At 39.0% G+C, this 15099-nt stretch overlaps 2 protein-coding genes across 2 annotated transcripts; both read right to left on the bottom strand.

Annotated features, from left to right (window-relative positions):
- Positions 1-8738: 8738 nt before the first annotated feature.
- On the bottom strand, positions 8739-9828 carry LOC133716832 (uncharacterized). The gene is made up of 2 exons (XM_062143487.1): positions 9056-9828; positions 8739-8937 (listed from the first exon to the last, which is right to left on the bottom strand). The coding sequence occupies exons 1-2, from the start codon at positions 9826-9828 to the stop codon at positions 8739-8741; spliced, it is 972 nt and encodes a 323-aa protein (XP_061999471.1).
- A 1103-nt stretch (positions 9829-10931) lies between these two features.
- Positions 10932-14763, bottom strand: LOC133718299 (uncharacterized). The gene is made up of 4 exons (XM_062145109.1): positions 13439-14763; positions 13173-13358; positions 12307-12548; positions 10932-11375 (listed from the first exon to the last, which is right to left on the bottom strand). The coding sequence occupies exons 1-3, from the start codon at positions 14284-14286 to the stop codon at positions 12533-12535; spliced, it is 1050 nt and encodes a 349-aa protein (XP_062001093.1). The 5' UTR covers positions 14287-14763; the 3' UTR covers positions 10932-11375; positions 12307-12532.
- Positions 14764-15099: the final 336 nt, after the last annotated feature.

Genomic DNA, 15099 nt, shown 5'->3' with positions numbered 1-15099 from the left:
GACCGCTAGATCAAGGGTTGACTTTTTGGACGCCTCTGATTCAATCTAGGATCCGATCGTGCGGCCGAGATTAATCCAACTTCAACGCTTGATCTAGGACGATCTAGGCCGAACCAGGCTTAGCTCCAGGTATGAAAGTTGATCACCCTTTCATTTTGAAGAAGTTTGTAGTTGACGACTTTTGCATCAGAGGTGGTTGACCTTCGTTGACCGCCGCGTTGACCACCGTCTGTCCTCCGCTTGTGGCGGCGGGTCGGACCTTATTTTGAGTTTATATTATCTGGACGATGATCTACGCATCCATACGAGCGTTTTGATATATTACAAGGTTATTTTAGAAAATGTGGATAAATAATGGATTTACGTTTTGACGTTACTATTTAACGTTTTTACGTTTTATCTTCGGTTTACGATCTGCGAAGATCTGACCATCGGTTTTACTTCAAATTATAACATGTTGATCGTATGACTGTCCCGATGACTTTGTGTGGTCATGGGCGAAGATCCGACCGTTGGATCTTCGTATAAATGCAAAACAGTGATTAGGGAGGCGATTCGTGAGAATCCGTCCGTCGGATTTTCGTATAAATTTGTGAAGATGTTAGTAAGGACGATTCAGGAAGATCCGACCGTTGGATCTTCGTGATGATTTTTGGAGGGTGATCCTAAAGGCGATCCGTGAGGATCCGACCGTTGGATCATCATTTAATTTCGATCCGACCGTTGGATTGTCGTTTGAGTATGTTTTTGAGTTGTTGGCTAAGTTAAGGTCATGTTTGACTAGGTGATTGACGGTCTTCCTTGGGTGAGCGGTTTCGGTGTGTATTGTGTTGAATTGAAGACGCAGCGGGAATATCGAGGTGAGTAAATCGCACATGGTTCATTCACGAACCGAAATTCGGTGATTTTATTTAATTGAGAAATTGTGGAAATTGTTTTATGAAAATAAATATTTGTTTTAAATTATATGGACTTGATCGACTACGGTCCATAGGTAAGTAAAATGTATTTAACTATAAAAAAATGAATTTCTAGATTTTATTGCATGTGAACTATAGTTGGTATTAGTGGTCACTCTTGTGTGGGTGACTACATATATATATATTTACGTGGAATATATATTGGATGGTGTGATTTACTGAGTTATATTTTGAGCATTACCCTTTGGAATATGTGATTTATCTTAGATGTTGTGTTGTCTATGATAATGGGTAATTGAGTAAAGTGCGATAGTTGAGTCGTTGAGACGAATTAAATGAGGAGTCGAGTGAATTGAGAAAAACAGTCATTCGTAAGGTGAACCTTGGCCCAGGTGACACTTTACGATACAGTTAGAGCTCTAGTCTGTCTGCCATCATACTGCTTGGGGGATAAACGAGTTATCATATGCCCTTGGGTATGACATCACATACTGAATGGGATGATTAATATAATTAATCATAAGCCTGTAAGTATGATATACTGAATGGGGTGATTAATATAATTAATCATAAGCCTGTAAGTATAATATACTGCATGGGATGATTTATATAAATAAATCATAAGCCTGTGAGTATATATTGAGTAAGAAGTTGTTTATTTTTGAGTAGTCATGATGAGATGTGAGTTGATTGATGCTTGAAGTGACGTTGTACACTTCAATTCTTATGCAAAACAAAATTAAAATGTGCTTGAGTTGATTGTGTTACTTTAAATCGTGCAATCCTTTCGTTTACTCATACGAGCTTTGCAAAAAGCTTACCGGGTTTGTATTGTTGCAATCCCGGTACACTATTCAAACGGTGTAGCGGGTAATCCTGCAGGTCAGGAGAATCAGGGCGGTGATCGAGCGGGTTAGAGTATTTGTTATAGTTTTACAGCATTTGTAATAGTGAGGTGAGTTAAGCTCATTGAGCCTTAGAATTTGATTTGGTGAGAGTGTGTTGTAATAATTAACTTGAGGATTTGATTTATTGTAATATTGAGAGGTGTGAAGTGTGGTTGTTTTGAGAAAAAAATTCAGGTTGTATTTATGTGAGTTGTATTAATTCATGTTTCGGATTTGGATTTGTTATTCAAAATCCGGGGCGTGACACATATTGCATTGGGCCTCATATGCTTAATCAGTTAGTGAGTCACCACACAGCTGTGGATTTTGGGTTTATATAGAGACAAGAGTTAGACAAAGGTGATCAGCCATTGTACCATATTTTCCCGCTAACCATGTGTACAGGCCTATAGGGTCTTCATAGATAACTAAATATCTTAATTTAAGTGGAATCGTCCTCGTAAAATTACAGGCTTACAGTCAGTTTCTAATTGGGGGCATTTCGAATATGTGCTAGCTAGCTTTGCTTGCTATATACATTTCCTCATATCTTTCGGAAATTAAAAGCTAGTAGATTAGATTGTTTGGAATTAAATAAGTGGGTGGACCAGTATAACAGATCTCTCAGTCCCACAGTCATCAATGGACGCTTCTATATATATATAGTTTTGGGATAATGACCACTTACTCACAAAATATCAAAATACATCTCATACACTCTACCAACTTATTTTTATCCTCATTCATATAAAAGTTTTTCATTTTTCTCTCAACTATTTTTTTCACTTAATGTTTATACCATTAGTGTCATTCTCTCTCTCTCTCTCTCTCTCTCTCTCTCTCCGATCTTTACATGTTTATGAATAATTCTTTTTCTTTCCTTTTCTTTTTGATGAAAGGTGATGGGCTCATCCTGAATTTATTTGTTTAGATAATAATTCTAGCTAAACTTCATCCTCTATATTCAAAGTAAACAGTTAAATTTTACTATTCATAATTCCGATCGTCGACAGACTTGAGTTAATTGCTATCTGTAATATTACAAGCAAAGAATTGACTAAAGAAACAGAAAAGTTGAGAAAATTACAAGATTATAGATCGAGGCTTAAAAGAGAAACTCCCGACTACTGGGATATCATCTTTATAGTTCAGCAAAGAATCTATAAAGCTGAGCAAAATATTGAAAATCTCTTATATACTCTTAAAAAGGAACAAAAACTTCTTGATTATTTGAACATTGATTAGATCCGCAAATCACTGGTATCAGAGCTTGCAAAGAGCTCAAAGGGGAATCCCAATGGGGACAATGTCTGAATTACTATTAGAGAAGTTGAATTCTCTACTAAAATCTTCTGCTGAGAAACATCTGATGCAAGAAGTATCTAGATGTCAAAATCATCTAGAAAAAGTACCAGATATAATCGCCCAATTAGAAAAATTGGAGCACAAAATAGATTATATCAAAGAACTTCCTAAAAGGGAAGAAGAACAGCTAACAAGTGTTGGCAGAAAAATCACTGAACAGCAAAAAACGCTGGATTCTATGAAAGATATACTGAAGAAAAAGCCTCCAATAAAAGCAAAGAAAGCTAATGGATTCAAACCATTAGAAAAGCCAGAGAAGAATCCTACGCCAAGCATGATTTTTCTAGAACCTTCTACTAGTCTAACTAGTATCCTCTTCTTTGTTTCTTCTTCTTCTTAATCCTCTTCCTCTTGAACTGTTTTCCTTTTTGGCTGTTGTCTTGTTTTGATTACAAACCTCTTCGTTGTCTGTTCGCCTTCTGATTCTGATTCTTCTTCAATCGATTGTTCTGAATCTTCATTGACGTCCTCATCAGCAGATTCTTCATCGGAAATTGCCTCTTCCTCTTATCGCTTCCTCTTTCTCATTTGGTCTAATTTTTGTTGCAGAGGCTGGTCAAATGTTGACTCTGTACCTTGGTCAGAACTCTATGAACTCCGGACATCTTCTTCGGAGTCACTGAACAGGTTGAACTTTGGTCGGAGCCATTATGGGCGCAAGCAAAACCAAAATGATCATCTTATAATAAAAAAGAAAACATTACTGACAACTAAAAAACTCATTATGGGGTGGCAATAATGTCTCTACTGCCCCCCAATAGACCACCAAAAATGCACCATTTTGTAGGATTCTGTCACACCCTGGACCCGGTGTCGGTGGATTTTAAGCACCTGACCCCGAATCTGAGGTGTGAGTGTTACAAAGTAGAATGTAAATTAAATCTTCCTTCTAGGCTCTTCCTTCTAGGCTCGTCCAACCCACTTCGGCTCATCAAAACCTAAGACTTCTCTGCAAAATGTATTAGAGATGGTGGGTGAGCAAAACCACGCGCTCAGTGAGTAGATAATGTAATATGCCAGTAAAGCCATGTCATTTTACACACGCTAGAAAGGAGTATATCGTATACACATCAATGCACATCAATTCATCACATCGCATCATCCTTTCTTATTGATTATCCTTCAATTTAGTGACCACCACGGACACCCTAATGGCCTTCTCTAGCCCTATACCACCGTGTGACACATCCTTACCTCGGCATAACCAATCAAGAAGTTCTCATGTTCCATGACTAGTCAAACAATGGATCCAGCACATAATATATATAAACTCCGCATTTTTCGCAAATAGACATGCTTCACTTGAAAATAGAGAGATATTTCTTAAATAGATAAAATCATGCTTTTCCACCATTTTTATAGCAAATAAGAATATTTGAAACATATTACACAAACCCACTCACCTCGACAATACGAATCGCCTCCTAGAATACCGATCGTTAACCGAGCCTCCTAAAACGAGCCTTCTAGAAATCACCATTGGATCTAACTCAAACCTCTATGGATAGAAAGAGGACATCAAGACGAATCTGTAGCCCTTCACAGATCCTGAATCGGAGTTACGGATCAAAAGTTATGATCCGCCGAAGTTTAGAGAGAGAAAGTAGAGAGAGAAGCTAGAGAGAGAAGCTCTCTCCGAAAAAATGGGTACGGAAGAAGAATGGGTTGAGTCCTATAAATAGGGAAAGAACACCAATAGAAATAGGCCACTTGTCCAAACCAAAACCATCCATCATCATGCTTATGCCATTTGTCAAGCATATAACAAACATAGTGCCACCACTTGACATGTGTCAAACTGATCTTGCACATGCAAGACACGTTTGGCTGCTGCTACTTGGTCTCCAAGTCAGCCTATCGACCAATAATAACACGCCACGTCGCCACCTAATTTGATTTCTAACTAAACTTCAAAAATTCGTTAAAAATAGCTCGGAAACTCGAAAAATTCACCGAAAAATGCTACAAACTCGTGGCGATGTCTACTTTCCATTTCTAACCTCAAAAATAAAATTTGACTAACTTCAAATTTCGGGATCTCACAGATCCACAGAGTATTGGACTTTATTACACAGAAAACAACAGTCAAAATGTCAGATCGATGTAATAATGAGATATGTAAATGCATGTAAAGTTATCGTGTTTTGCTTACCACGGCCAGGTTCTCATTCCTGTACAGCTGCTCTAGGTTAAATATTTCCTTTATCGACCATCGGATGAATCTTGGAGTTTCATGCTACTTTCCAGGTATCTAGGTCTTCGCCTTGGTCTTCTCAAGAAACCAGTAGTAGATGAGAAGAAGACATCCATTCATTGTAGCTGGACTGTTTTTCCTATAATTTTGGAGCCCTTCCATGAGGAAGTCTAGAATAAGCCTTGGCCAATTGTACATGTTTATGGTCCCAATTCGTTCACATACGGCGACCATATCCCATGTGATCTGAGCTCCGGTTCTGCTGAAGAAGAATGTGCTGAAGAGTTAGGTTATCATCAGCACGGCTATCTTACGGGCGTCTTTCTGTTTTGCCGGCTTCGTTAACTCAGCTGTCAGCTTCGATTCCACCTGAGTTCTCAGGACAGCTTGCTTCTTCAAAGGGCTGCCAAATATTGGGGAGACTTCCATCTCATCCCTCACCACCCTCCTGTTCACATTGAACACTTCTCCTTCAGCCGGAAGGTGAAATAAAGCTGTGACATCCTCCTCCGTTATTTCCATAACAACATCCCCAAACTTCCACTTGTTGTCTGTGCGGTCGAAGTGCCTCATAATTATCTCCAAGTCCGCTTCATGCTTGTGGAGCTGGATCTCGGTTATCTTGTCTTGCCAGAATGGTTCGATCATTTCACCAAAATCTATGCCCCTCAATATTTCCTTCGTTTCTTCTAGTATTCTCTCCTTGTGTGCATCTACCACTCTCTAGAAGGAACTGAGCGTGCACTTCTGCTGCTTCCACTCAATCTTCGCTTTTTGGACCTCTTTCTTCTGCACTTCCTTCTTATTTGTCCCTTTCCTTGGCTTCTTGGCTTGACTCATCTTCGGTTTAACATTTCTCCTCTTCTTTGTTTCTTCTTCTTCTGAATCTTCTTCCTCTTGAACTGTTTTCCTTTTCGGCTGTTGTCTTGTTTTGATTACAAACCTCTTCGTTGTCTGTTCGCCTTCTGATTCTGATTCTTCTTCAATAGATTGTTCTGAATCTTCATTGACGTCCTCATCAGCAAATTCTTCATCGAAAATTGCCTCTTCCTCTTGTCGCTTCCTCTTTCTTCTTTGGTCTAATTTTTGTTGCAGAGGCTGGTCAAATGTTGACTCTGTACCTTGGTCGGAACTCTCTGAACTCCGGACATCTTCTTCAGAGTCACTGAACAGGTTGAACTTTGGTTTAGCCATTCTGCGCAAAAGCAAAACCAAAATAATCATCTTATAATAAAAAAGAAAATATTACTGACAACTAAAAAACTCATTATGGGGTGGTAATAATGTCTCTACTGCCCCCCAATAGACCACCAAAAATGCACCATTTTGTAGGAGTCACATAGTATTGGACTTTATTACACAGAAAACAACAGGTAACTTATCAAAACACCACATTATAGTGATCATTGTCCCCCAGTTCAAAGTCTACTGGGGGCCAATAATGTGTCTACTGCCCCCCCAGTAGACCAACAAAAAAACACCACATTTACATTGCAATATCAGATTACTCACATTGTTGAACAGAGAATAGATCTTTGGCCAACAAAAAAACACCACATTTACATTGCAATATCAGATTACTCACATTGTTGAACAGAGAATAGATCTTTGGCCCCCAATACAAAGTCTACTAGGAGGCAATAATGTTATATCTTTTATGGGTAGGACTCCACAATAGGCTTTCAATTAGTCTGCATTTTCACTCCATTTACACTTTATATTCAAAAACCAACTTTCATAACTCTATTTCGCAAGTATTATCCAGAAACCCTAGATTTCACAGATTACCGCTCATCCAAAGTCGGTTTCACAAAACATGAACCAAAATTAAGCTATTAACAAGTTTACATCGAAGATTTATGCAATAGATTCCGGAGAAAACATGAAATTCTGAAAGACGAAGTCAGAAATTGAATTTTTACCTGTTTCAATGTCTCCGAAGCTGGAAAAAGGGAGAACCGTTGCAGGACCTGGAAGCGTAGTCGCCGTTCAACGGTGAGTACTCAGGTCTGTGAGAGAGAGAGAGAGAGAGAGAGAGAGAGAGAGAGAGAGAGAGAGAGAGAGATATATATATATATATATATATATATATATATATATATATATATATATATATATATATATATAGAGGGACGAACAGTTTTGAATCAGTTTGACGTCTGTGAGAGAGTGGTAACTGATGAGTCGTGCGCTTTTAGTGTAGTGGCACTACCGTAATATCATTTTTTTCGGAGCCTAGATGAGTCATGACACTGTTGAATTGGGTAAGTGGTCGCGCTCTATATTGATTCATAATGCTTCATTTATTTAGTGTGTATTAAGAAAAGAAAAATTGACTGCACACATAAACCCTATCTATATCCCTTCAGCAGGTCAGCAAAGGTGACAAAAAGCAAGTACCCCAAAGCGACTCTGGAAGATCAGGGGACACAGTTATAAAAGTTAATATTCCAGATATCGTTTCTGTTTCAGCATGTGGTGATCTGACTTTACCATAATAATATTGCATCATGGCTGTTTAAAGCAAGCAACTTTGACAAAAAAAAAAGGAAGAAGAAGAAGAAGAAGAAGAAGATGATGATGATGATTGTACTGATTTTAAGCAGATAGATGATACACTCACGTCCGATCAATAGACCTTGGCTTTAGCAACAAAAAAATCCAGTTCTGTGGTGTGTTTGTTATCTGTTGGTTAGAAACACTATCTGCTTTTGCCAATATTATTTTGTTGAGTGTTTGTAAGCCTTATGGGTACTTACTGAGAAAAGGTCATTTTTCTCCATGAAGGCTTACTGATGATTCCTGTGCAGCACCACAGGACACGAGGCTTCTGGAACTGGCAGCATGAAATTTCTCATGGATGGATGTTTAATGTTAGCTACAAAAGATGGGTCTACAATTGAAATTATTGAAGAAATAGGGGCAGGGAATTTGGTAAGTGTTGTCTAAGGTTATACTCCAAGGTGCAGCTATGTATGAAATGATTATTACTCAAAGATCAGAGGATCTGTGGTTAAATACATTGAGCTTTTGTAGAAAACAGAATAGCCGAGCAAGATTTTCCATCATATTGTGTAAGATAAGAAATCATGTTATGATACTTTTTTCTTACATTGATTCTCTAATATGTACTCAATGCAGTGGAAAGCTCATGTAGAACCAATTTACACGTCTTCCTTTATGATAACATTTTGAGTTTACTTTTCTTAGCTTACAGTTGTGACTCTACAAACAAATTAGGGGAAAAAAAAAATCTAACCCGCAGCATCGCGCGGGAGGACATCTAGTTAACATTATTTTCCAGACCAACAAAAGAACAAAAAAGAACAATAATAATAGTAGTATTTAGTAACACTAATGCAGCCTTGGCCCTTATGGTGAAGTTGTTTGAGTCTTGTGCACATATTTCCTCGCCCAAACATGCTTGCCTTTAATGGTGAATTTGGCCTTGTTTTGGCCCTCAAGAACCACCGGAATGGAGGAAGCAGAACGAACCACAAGCCGGGCATACAATGGTTGCTGAGAAAGGACTTCTTGCATATAGATCGCTTCAATAACATCCCCAAATTTTCTGTCAAAAACAATCAAGAAAACTGGGTTATAATTACATCGACAGGATAATAATATGAAAACTTTTACTCAGATCGATACTAAACATGAAGCCAGATGGGTGGGATGGAAGTGCATACTTAGTGATAAATTCTCTTATTTCATTTTCAGAAATGGGGTACCCTTTAGAAAATGTCAAGAAAATAGTCCTCTCATGGGGCTCAACTTCTTGATCTTCACCACGGCCATCATCTTCATCGTCATTCAAAGTCAAACGGCTCAAAACCTCCTCCATTTCCTTGTTCAAAATCTCGCGCTGAACTGAAAGGTCATAAGGATCAAAACCGCCACCCAAATTCCGAAGACTTGCACCACTGATTGCCGGATTCCAAACCTGTGGAGCAATAGCACCCATTGTTGGATTGTACACATTAGCATCGACTCTTCTCTCTTGGTGAGGATGAAGCAACAAGTCCTGAAACGCTTTCAAGCAAATGTCTTTGAACAGCACAGAGACGCCTCGCATGATCCCTATTCGATTATCATGGAAGAATTTAAGGGTGACACCACTTTTGCTAATTGCTTGGAGCAGAGGAATATCAGTAGTGATGTCAAGGTTAGGACGAGGGAAGTCATCGCTCTGAATGCACTTCAAAGCCAAAACGGACTCCTCGGTCATGGCATTGAGAAGCGTGTTGGGTAGAGTCATCAGTGTCTTGTAAACAAAGTTAAACTCCTTCCCATTGTGCTCCAACCACATCCACAGCGCCATGACTTGGGCCGACTCGGCGGGGTCACGGCCGAGGCCGAAGACCAATCGCGTGAAGAGCTTGCGGTCGATGGTGTGAAACAAGCTGAACTCTTCTTTTGAGACGGGGGGGACATTATCACAGGGATAGGCAAAGAAGGCCATTGTTGAAGGCTATGAAATTGTGAATGGGAGTTCTTTTGGGTTAATGGCCGGAGGGGTTTAAACCTTTTATAAAGTCCAAGGAGTGCCATTGGTGGCCTTTGAATGTGACTTTTGGGACTGAAGTGCTGTTTATGAAGGGTTGCCATTGTTGAAGAAATGGAAGAGGTATATAAGGGTTCTCGACACGACAGTTGAAATCCCATTTTCGCGGGCTCTTCTGATATTTGCTTATCTGTTCAAAAAAATTAACGACGAGTCGCATATCGTACCCTCTCGCTCAAGTAATAAGGGTTCCAAGCCAATATCCCCACCACTGCTGGACAAAATGATCGAGTAATTAATACTCTCATGCATGTTCTTCTTCAGCAAAGGCCTCGTTTCGCTTCTTTGAATCCTCGATTAGCTTCTCTTCGGACCCAACCGGTGAACTCGCTTGTTTCCATTACCGGTGAACTCGTTAAGGATATGATGAACAAAGTGTTGCCAATTGCTTTGAAGGACAGGATTACTGAGGGAGACCAGCTGTTGACGATTTGGAGAAATCGAGTGAGAATGACTTTAATTAGTTTTAGGGTTCACTGCAAGCCCAGGGATTTATCTAATGACCGCATACGCTGAACTCAACCTTGCTTACCTTTTGCTTCTTTTACTTATGACAAAGGCTACGATTCTTAGTTGATTAAATGAATCATTAATCTGAGATGATTGCTTTCAACTCGTCATGCATTAATCCAAGTGAACATTCCCTCACTTGGTTACGAGTGTCAGCCCTCGTGGTTTAGCATCGTCAACAAGTTGTATAAGTAAAAGAAAAAAAGAATTTGTAGAATCAATAAGAGTAATTTTAAAATGGTTTTTTCCTCTTTTTTAGTTTGAATGCTGAAATGTTTGGATGTGATTAACCTCTAAAATAATGAATTGGTTACAATCAAATCCAATGTCTTTACAACGGGACAAGATTGGTATATATACCCCCTAGTACGCAAGGAGTCTTTACTTGATAGAAATATTTAACACCAATTTGTTTCTTGATGTCTCCTCCCCATATCCTCAATGCCACCCCCCCCCCCCCCCCCCCCCTGTTCACAACTTGCAACTGCAATTAAGAAAAACAAGCATGACCAAAAAAACAAATTAAGAAAAACAATAAGGATGGCATAGATGAGCTGAAAAGCATTCCAGGGGATGTCAGTTGCTACAAGCGTCATTGACAGGGCATCAGCATCAAATCAGCAACCAATGCTACAAGATCGAGATTCTCAGAGTAAACACAGGTTCGTGATATAGTTTGAGTTGAGCCAAGCAAACAAACAGGGTTGTCCTTTTCTGGCACTCCATCCAGGCTTCAACTATTCTCGGCCTCTATCTGCATCAATAGCACCACTGTAACACTACTGTCCATTCACTGACAGTTTTGTTTGAGGTGATACTCCTTGAAGGTGTCCAAGTGCTTCCATTATTGGTTTCATCAGTGGAGACACTACGTTCATCTTCCTTAAGTTTTATTACAGCTATCAAGTAGTGTGGCGTACTTCTGAATGGCAGACCTGCAATACTTGACTACATGAGCTTTCCCAAATATATCAAATGAACGTTAGAGAAGCAAAACAGGAAGCGCCCATTTTACTTGTTTTATTTATAATTTATCTTGTTATTGGTCAAAGTTTCAGAAAGACTAATAAACAACCATCTTTATTGTGGATCCAGTACATGCTGAGTTAACACAGAAAACCCATGAATGGAGAAAGCCAATCAAAGCTTTCTTAGCAGAACCTAGGCGACATTCCTCAACTACTTATCAGAGATGTTTATGGAAATAAACAAAACTTTCATACATCTGACAAGTATCTAGTATAGAGCCTCAAAATTAACAGAACTCTCTTAGAATCACACATGGGTAATTCATCTTCCAGTTTGGGACTCAAGCAGACTTGGCAGATACTACCAACAAAATTACAGCATATGACTTATGGCAAATATCTCACCACTATATCAAGAAAGTAAAAGAATTTTGGAACTAAGAAATAACCTCATTAACTATAGATACAGCTGCCAAGTGGACTTCCCTTAACCTAACATGAGGTTACCATGCTGAGAATCCAAATCTTTTAAATTCTTGAAGTGCAATAATACTACATATATATTAGCCATTCGCATGGTGGTTTCAGGAGACCAATAGATCGAGAAAGGGTCCAGAAGTCTCACAAAGATTGCAAGCAATATCAATATTATGATGAAAGACATCTAAACAAGCCTGGCAAGTAAAACTAGAGGAATGATGCAAAAGCTTAATAGACACTATGTATCAAGTTCAGTCTTCCAATGAACATTATTTACATTGGGGATGTCCAGAGTGAGGCTTTGCTAAATAACAAATGTTAGGTGACCACCCCATGATATTGTGCAATGCCTGCCCTATGTATCAAGACGTCCACTTCAGATAAAGTTTTTAACAAAAATAGCACATGGGTAACTGACCTTTTATAATCTTAGAAGTTGATCTCCTACTCCGGCATATCCAGGAGCATGGTAGAGGCAACATTCATACAAGTTGACAGTGAGGCAACCATGTATGAATAGCGAGGGGAACAGGGGTATAATTACAGTCCAATCCTCAATAAGATCCTGGCTCACAAAACCAGAGAGCTTCTGCAGTAAAGCATCCAAATACGTTCCTTCAATAATTTAAGGGGGTGTCTCCTTCTCAGTCTCTCCTTTGCCTTCCAATATAGAACAAACCATATCATCAGATATCCCTTTTTGCATAGTTAAAGACAAATATCATTAAAGAAAATTAAAACTAGGTCCTGCAAGAATTGGTAGAAATCGCTAGTATCTTCATCTTCCCAACTGACGTTTTGCATAAGCCCAAGTATCTCAATCAGTGAATTATTTCAGTAACATGAATCTATTGGACTATATATTGTGCAAATATTCTAGTCTTTTATTTTCTTAAAAGATTTATATATTTAGAATGTACAAGGACATATACTTGAAATGCACCACACTACAATATAAGCATAGTTGGACATTTGAATACTTTTTCTATCCAGGGTGTATATAATTCAGAGAGCACCAACCTATATGCAGAAAGTAAACATAAACTGTAGTACACAAGTAAGAAAATATGGAATTAAGCACAAAGGAAATTGCTTAGAACGTAAATGATCAAAACTAATCTCCTAAACAAAGACCATAAAACTAAGCAATAAACCAGGGTAAGTTCAGAGAGCACTAACATCCAGGCCCACAATGTTCACAAAATCTAGCAAGCAAGTGGACAATATTCAGGTCAATAGGAACTCATTTCCAACCAAAGAATAACAATATTTAGATATACTCACCCAGCGCAAGCATGCCTGAGCACAAATTTCCTCGCCCGAACATGCCTGCCATCAATGCAGAATTGGACCATGCTTTTCCCACCAAGAACCACCGGAATGGAGGAAGCAGATTGTAGCACAAGCCGGGCATACAGAGGTTCCTTAGCTTCTTGCATACAGATTACATCAATAATCTCCCCAAATCTCCTGTCAAGATAATTAATATGTAATTATCTACGTAGTACTCATAATTTATAGTGTGATTATTCAGGACAATTGGTGCATACCTAGTGAAGAACTCTCTGAGCTTATTTTCTGCAATTGGAAACCCTCTAGAAAATGTTAGGAAAATAGTCCTATCTTGAGGGAATACTTCTTGATCTTGATGATCATTCAAATTCAAACGGCTCAAAACCTCCTCCATTTCCTCATTCAAATTCTGGCGCTGAACTGCAAGCTTATGAGGATCAAAACCTCCACGCAAATAGTAAAGATTAGCACTATTCATTTGTGGGTGCCAATATAATGGAATATCATTACCCCACTGCACATTGCCCTGAGCAATATCACCCATTACTGGATTGTACAAACCGTCACCACCCTTTTTCTCCAGGTGGGGTTGAAACAACAAGTCCCCAAACACTCTCAAGCAAACATCTTTAAGCAATGTGATGACTCCACTCGCAATTTCGCCGCGGCTTTCATGAAAGAATCTGAGTGTGACACCACTGTTGCTCATGGCTTGCAGCATAGGAATGTCAGGAGTAATGCCTGAATCAGAGAAAGGAAACACATTGCTCTGAATGCAATTCAAGGCCGAAACCGACTCATCAGCCATAGCATTGAGAAGGGTATTGGGTAGAGTCATCAGTGCCTTGTAGACCAAGTTAAACTCGTTGCCATTGTGCTCCAGCCACATCCACAAAGCCATGACTTGGGCCGACTCGGTCGGGTCACGGCCCAGACTGAACACCAATCGGGTGAAGAGCTTGCGGTCAATGGTGTGAAAGGAGTTGAACTCTTGGGTTGAGACAGTAGCATTTAGGGGTTTTGATCTTCTACCAATGATTCGTTTTTGCAAAGCTGCCATTGTTGAAGAAACAGAAGAGGTATAAGGGTTTTCAAAACCACCCATTTTGCCGGGCTTTCTTTCTCCTGTTGTTCCAAGAAAAGCTTCAATCTTTTTCAACCTTCTTCAAGAAAAAGGTTCGAAACCCAATGCGCACCAAGTGCTCGACGAAATGCCTCAGAAGAACGCTTCAGCCTAAAGGCCTCGCTTAAAACCCTCACAAAAGTTCCTAAAGAAAACCCACTTCTTTATTCCTCAAGTGGGTAGAGAATGTAGCTTTATTGCAAACCACGTTTTCTTGAAAACGCAGTAAAGTAAAGAACTTGAAAAAAGGCTAGGAAAGACGGAGAAGAAGTGAATAGAGGAGATGAACAATGCGGTGGCAATGGCTTTGAAGGAGAGGAGTGACGGAGACGATCTGTGTCAATCACAGCTTTGGTGAGTGGCTAGTACTTGGACCATGAAATTTAGGGTGCGGCCAAAGTCTTCAGAGCTGCTTAAATTTGTTGGTTTTTTTTTTTTTTTCGGTTTCAAAATTTTTCTATAATGTACCCGAGTTTTTTTATTATTATTTTTTATTTTATTATTATTATTATTTTATGAAGCATATATACCCAAGTTTTATATCACTGTGTTGTCAAAATGTCAATATGGGAAGTTTTTGATCAAAATCGAAAAATCTTTAGGTATTGTGATAGTTAAAAGAATTACTAAATTCAGTTTAGTCATTTGAACTTTAGGGCTAAAATCATTTTGGTTCCTGACTTTTTTTTTTAATCACGATGGTCCTTGATCTTTCAAATTGCATCAGTTGCGTCCAAAATTTGAAATTAGCTCGAAAGATGACGTCACTTGCTGAGTTGGAGCCGACATAGGGCC

Source organism: Rosa rugosa, chromosome 6 (genome assembly GCF_958449725.1).
Source record: "Rosa rugosa chromosome 6, drRosRugo1.1, whole genome shotgun sequence".
Taxonomy (NCBI): domain Eukaryota; kingdom Viridiplantae; phylum Streptophyta; class Magnoliopsida; order Rosales; family Rosaceae; genus Rosa; species Rosa rugosa.
The sequence above is the reverse complement of the archived record's forward strand: the minus strand, read 5'-3'. Positions and strand labels throughout refer to the sequence as shown.

What these genes read in the sequence shown, in the direction of transcription:
- LOC133716832 (XM_062143487.1), bottom strand. Translation starts at nt 9,828, where the DNA reads ATGGCCTTCTTTGCCTATCCCTGTGATAATGTCCCCCCCGTCTCAAAA. An exon ending in ATAAGAGAATTTATCACTAA is followed by an intron (nt 8,938 to 9,055) that starts GTATGCACTTCC and finishes TGTTTTTGACAG; the next exon opens with AAAATTTGGGGATGTTATTG.
- LOC133718299 (XM_062145109.1), bottom strand. Translation starts at nt 14,286, where the DNA reads ATGGGTGGTTTTGAAAACCCTTATACCTCTTCTGTTTCTTCAACAATG. An exon ending in CTCAGAGAGTTCTTCACTAG is followed by an intron (nt 13,359 to 13,438) that starts GTATGCACCAAT and finishes TTATCTTGACAG; the next exon opens with GAGATTTGGGGAGATTATTG.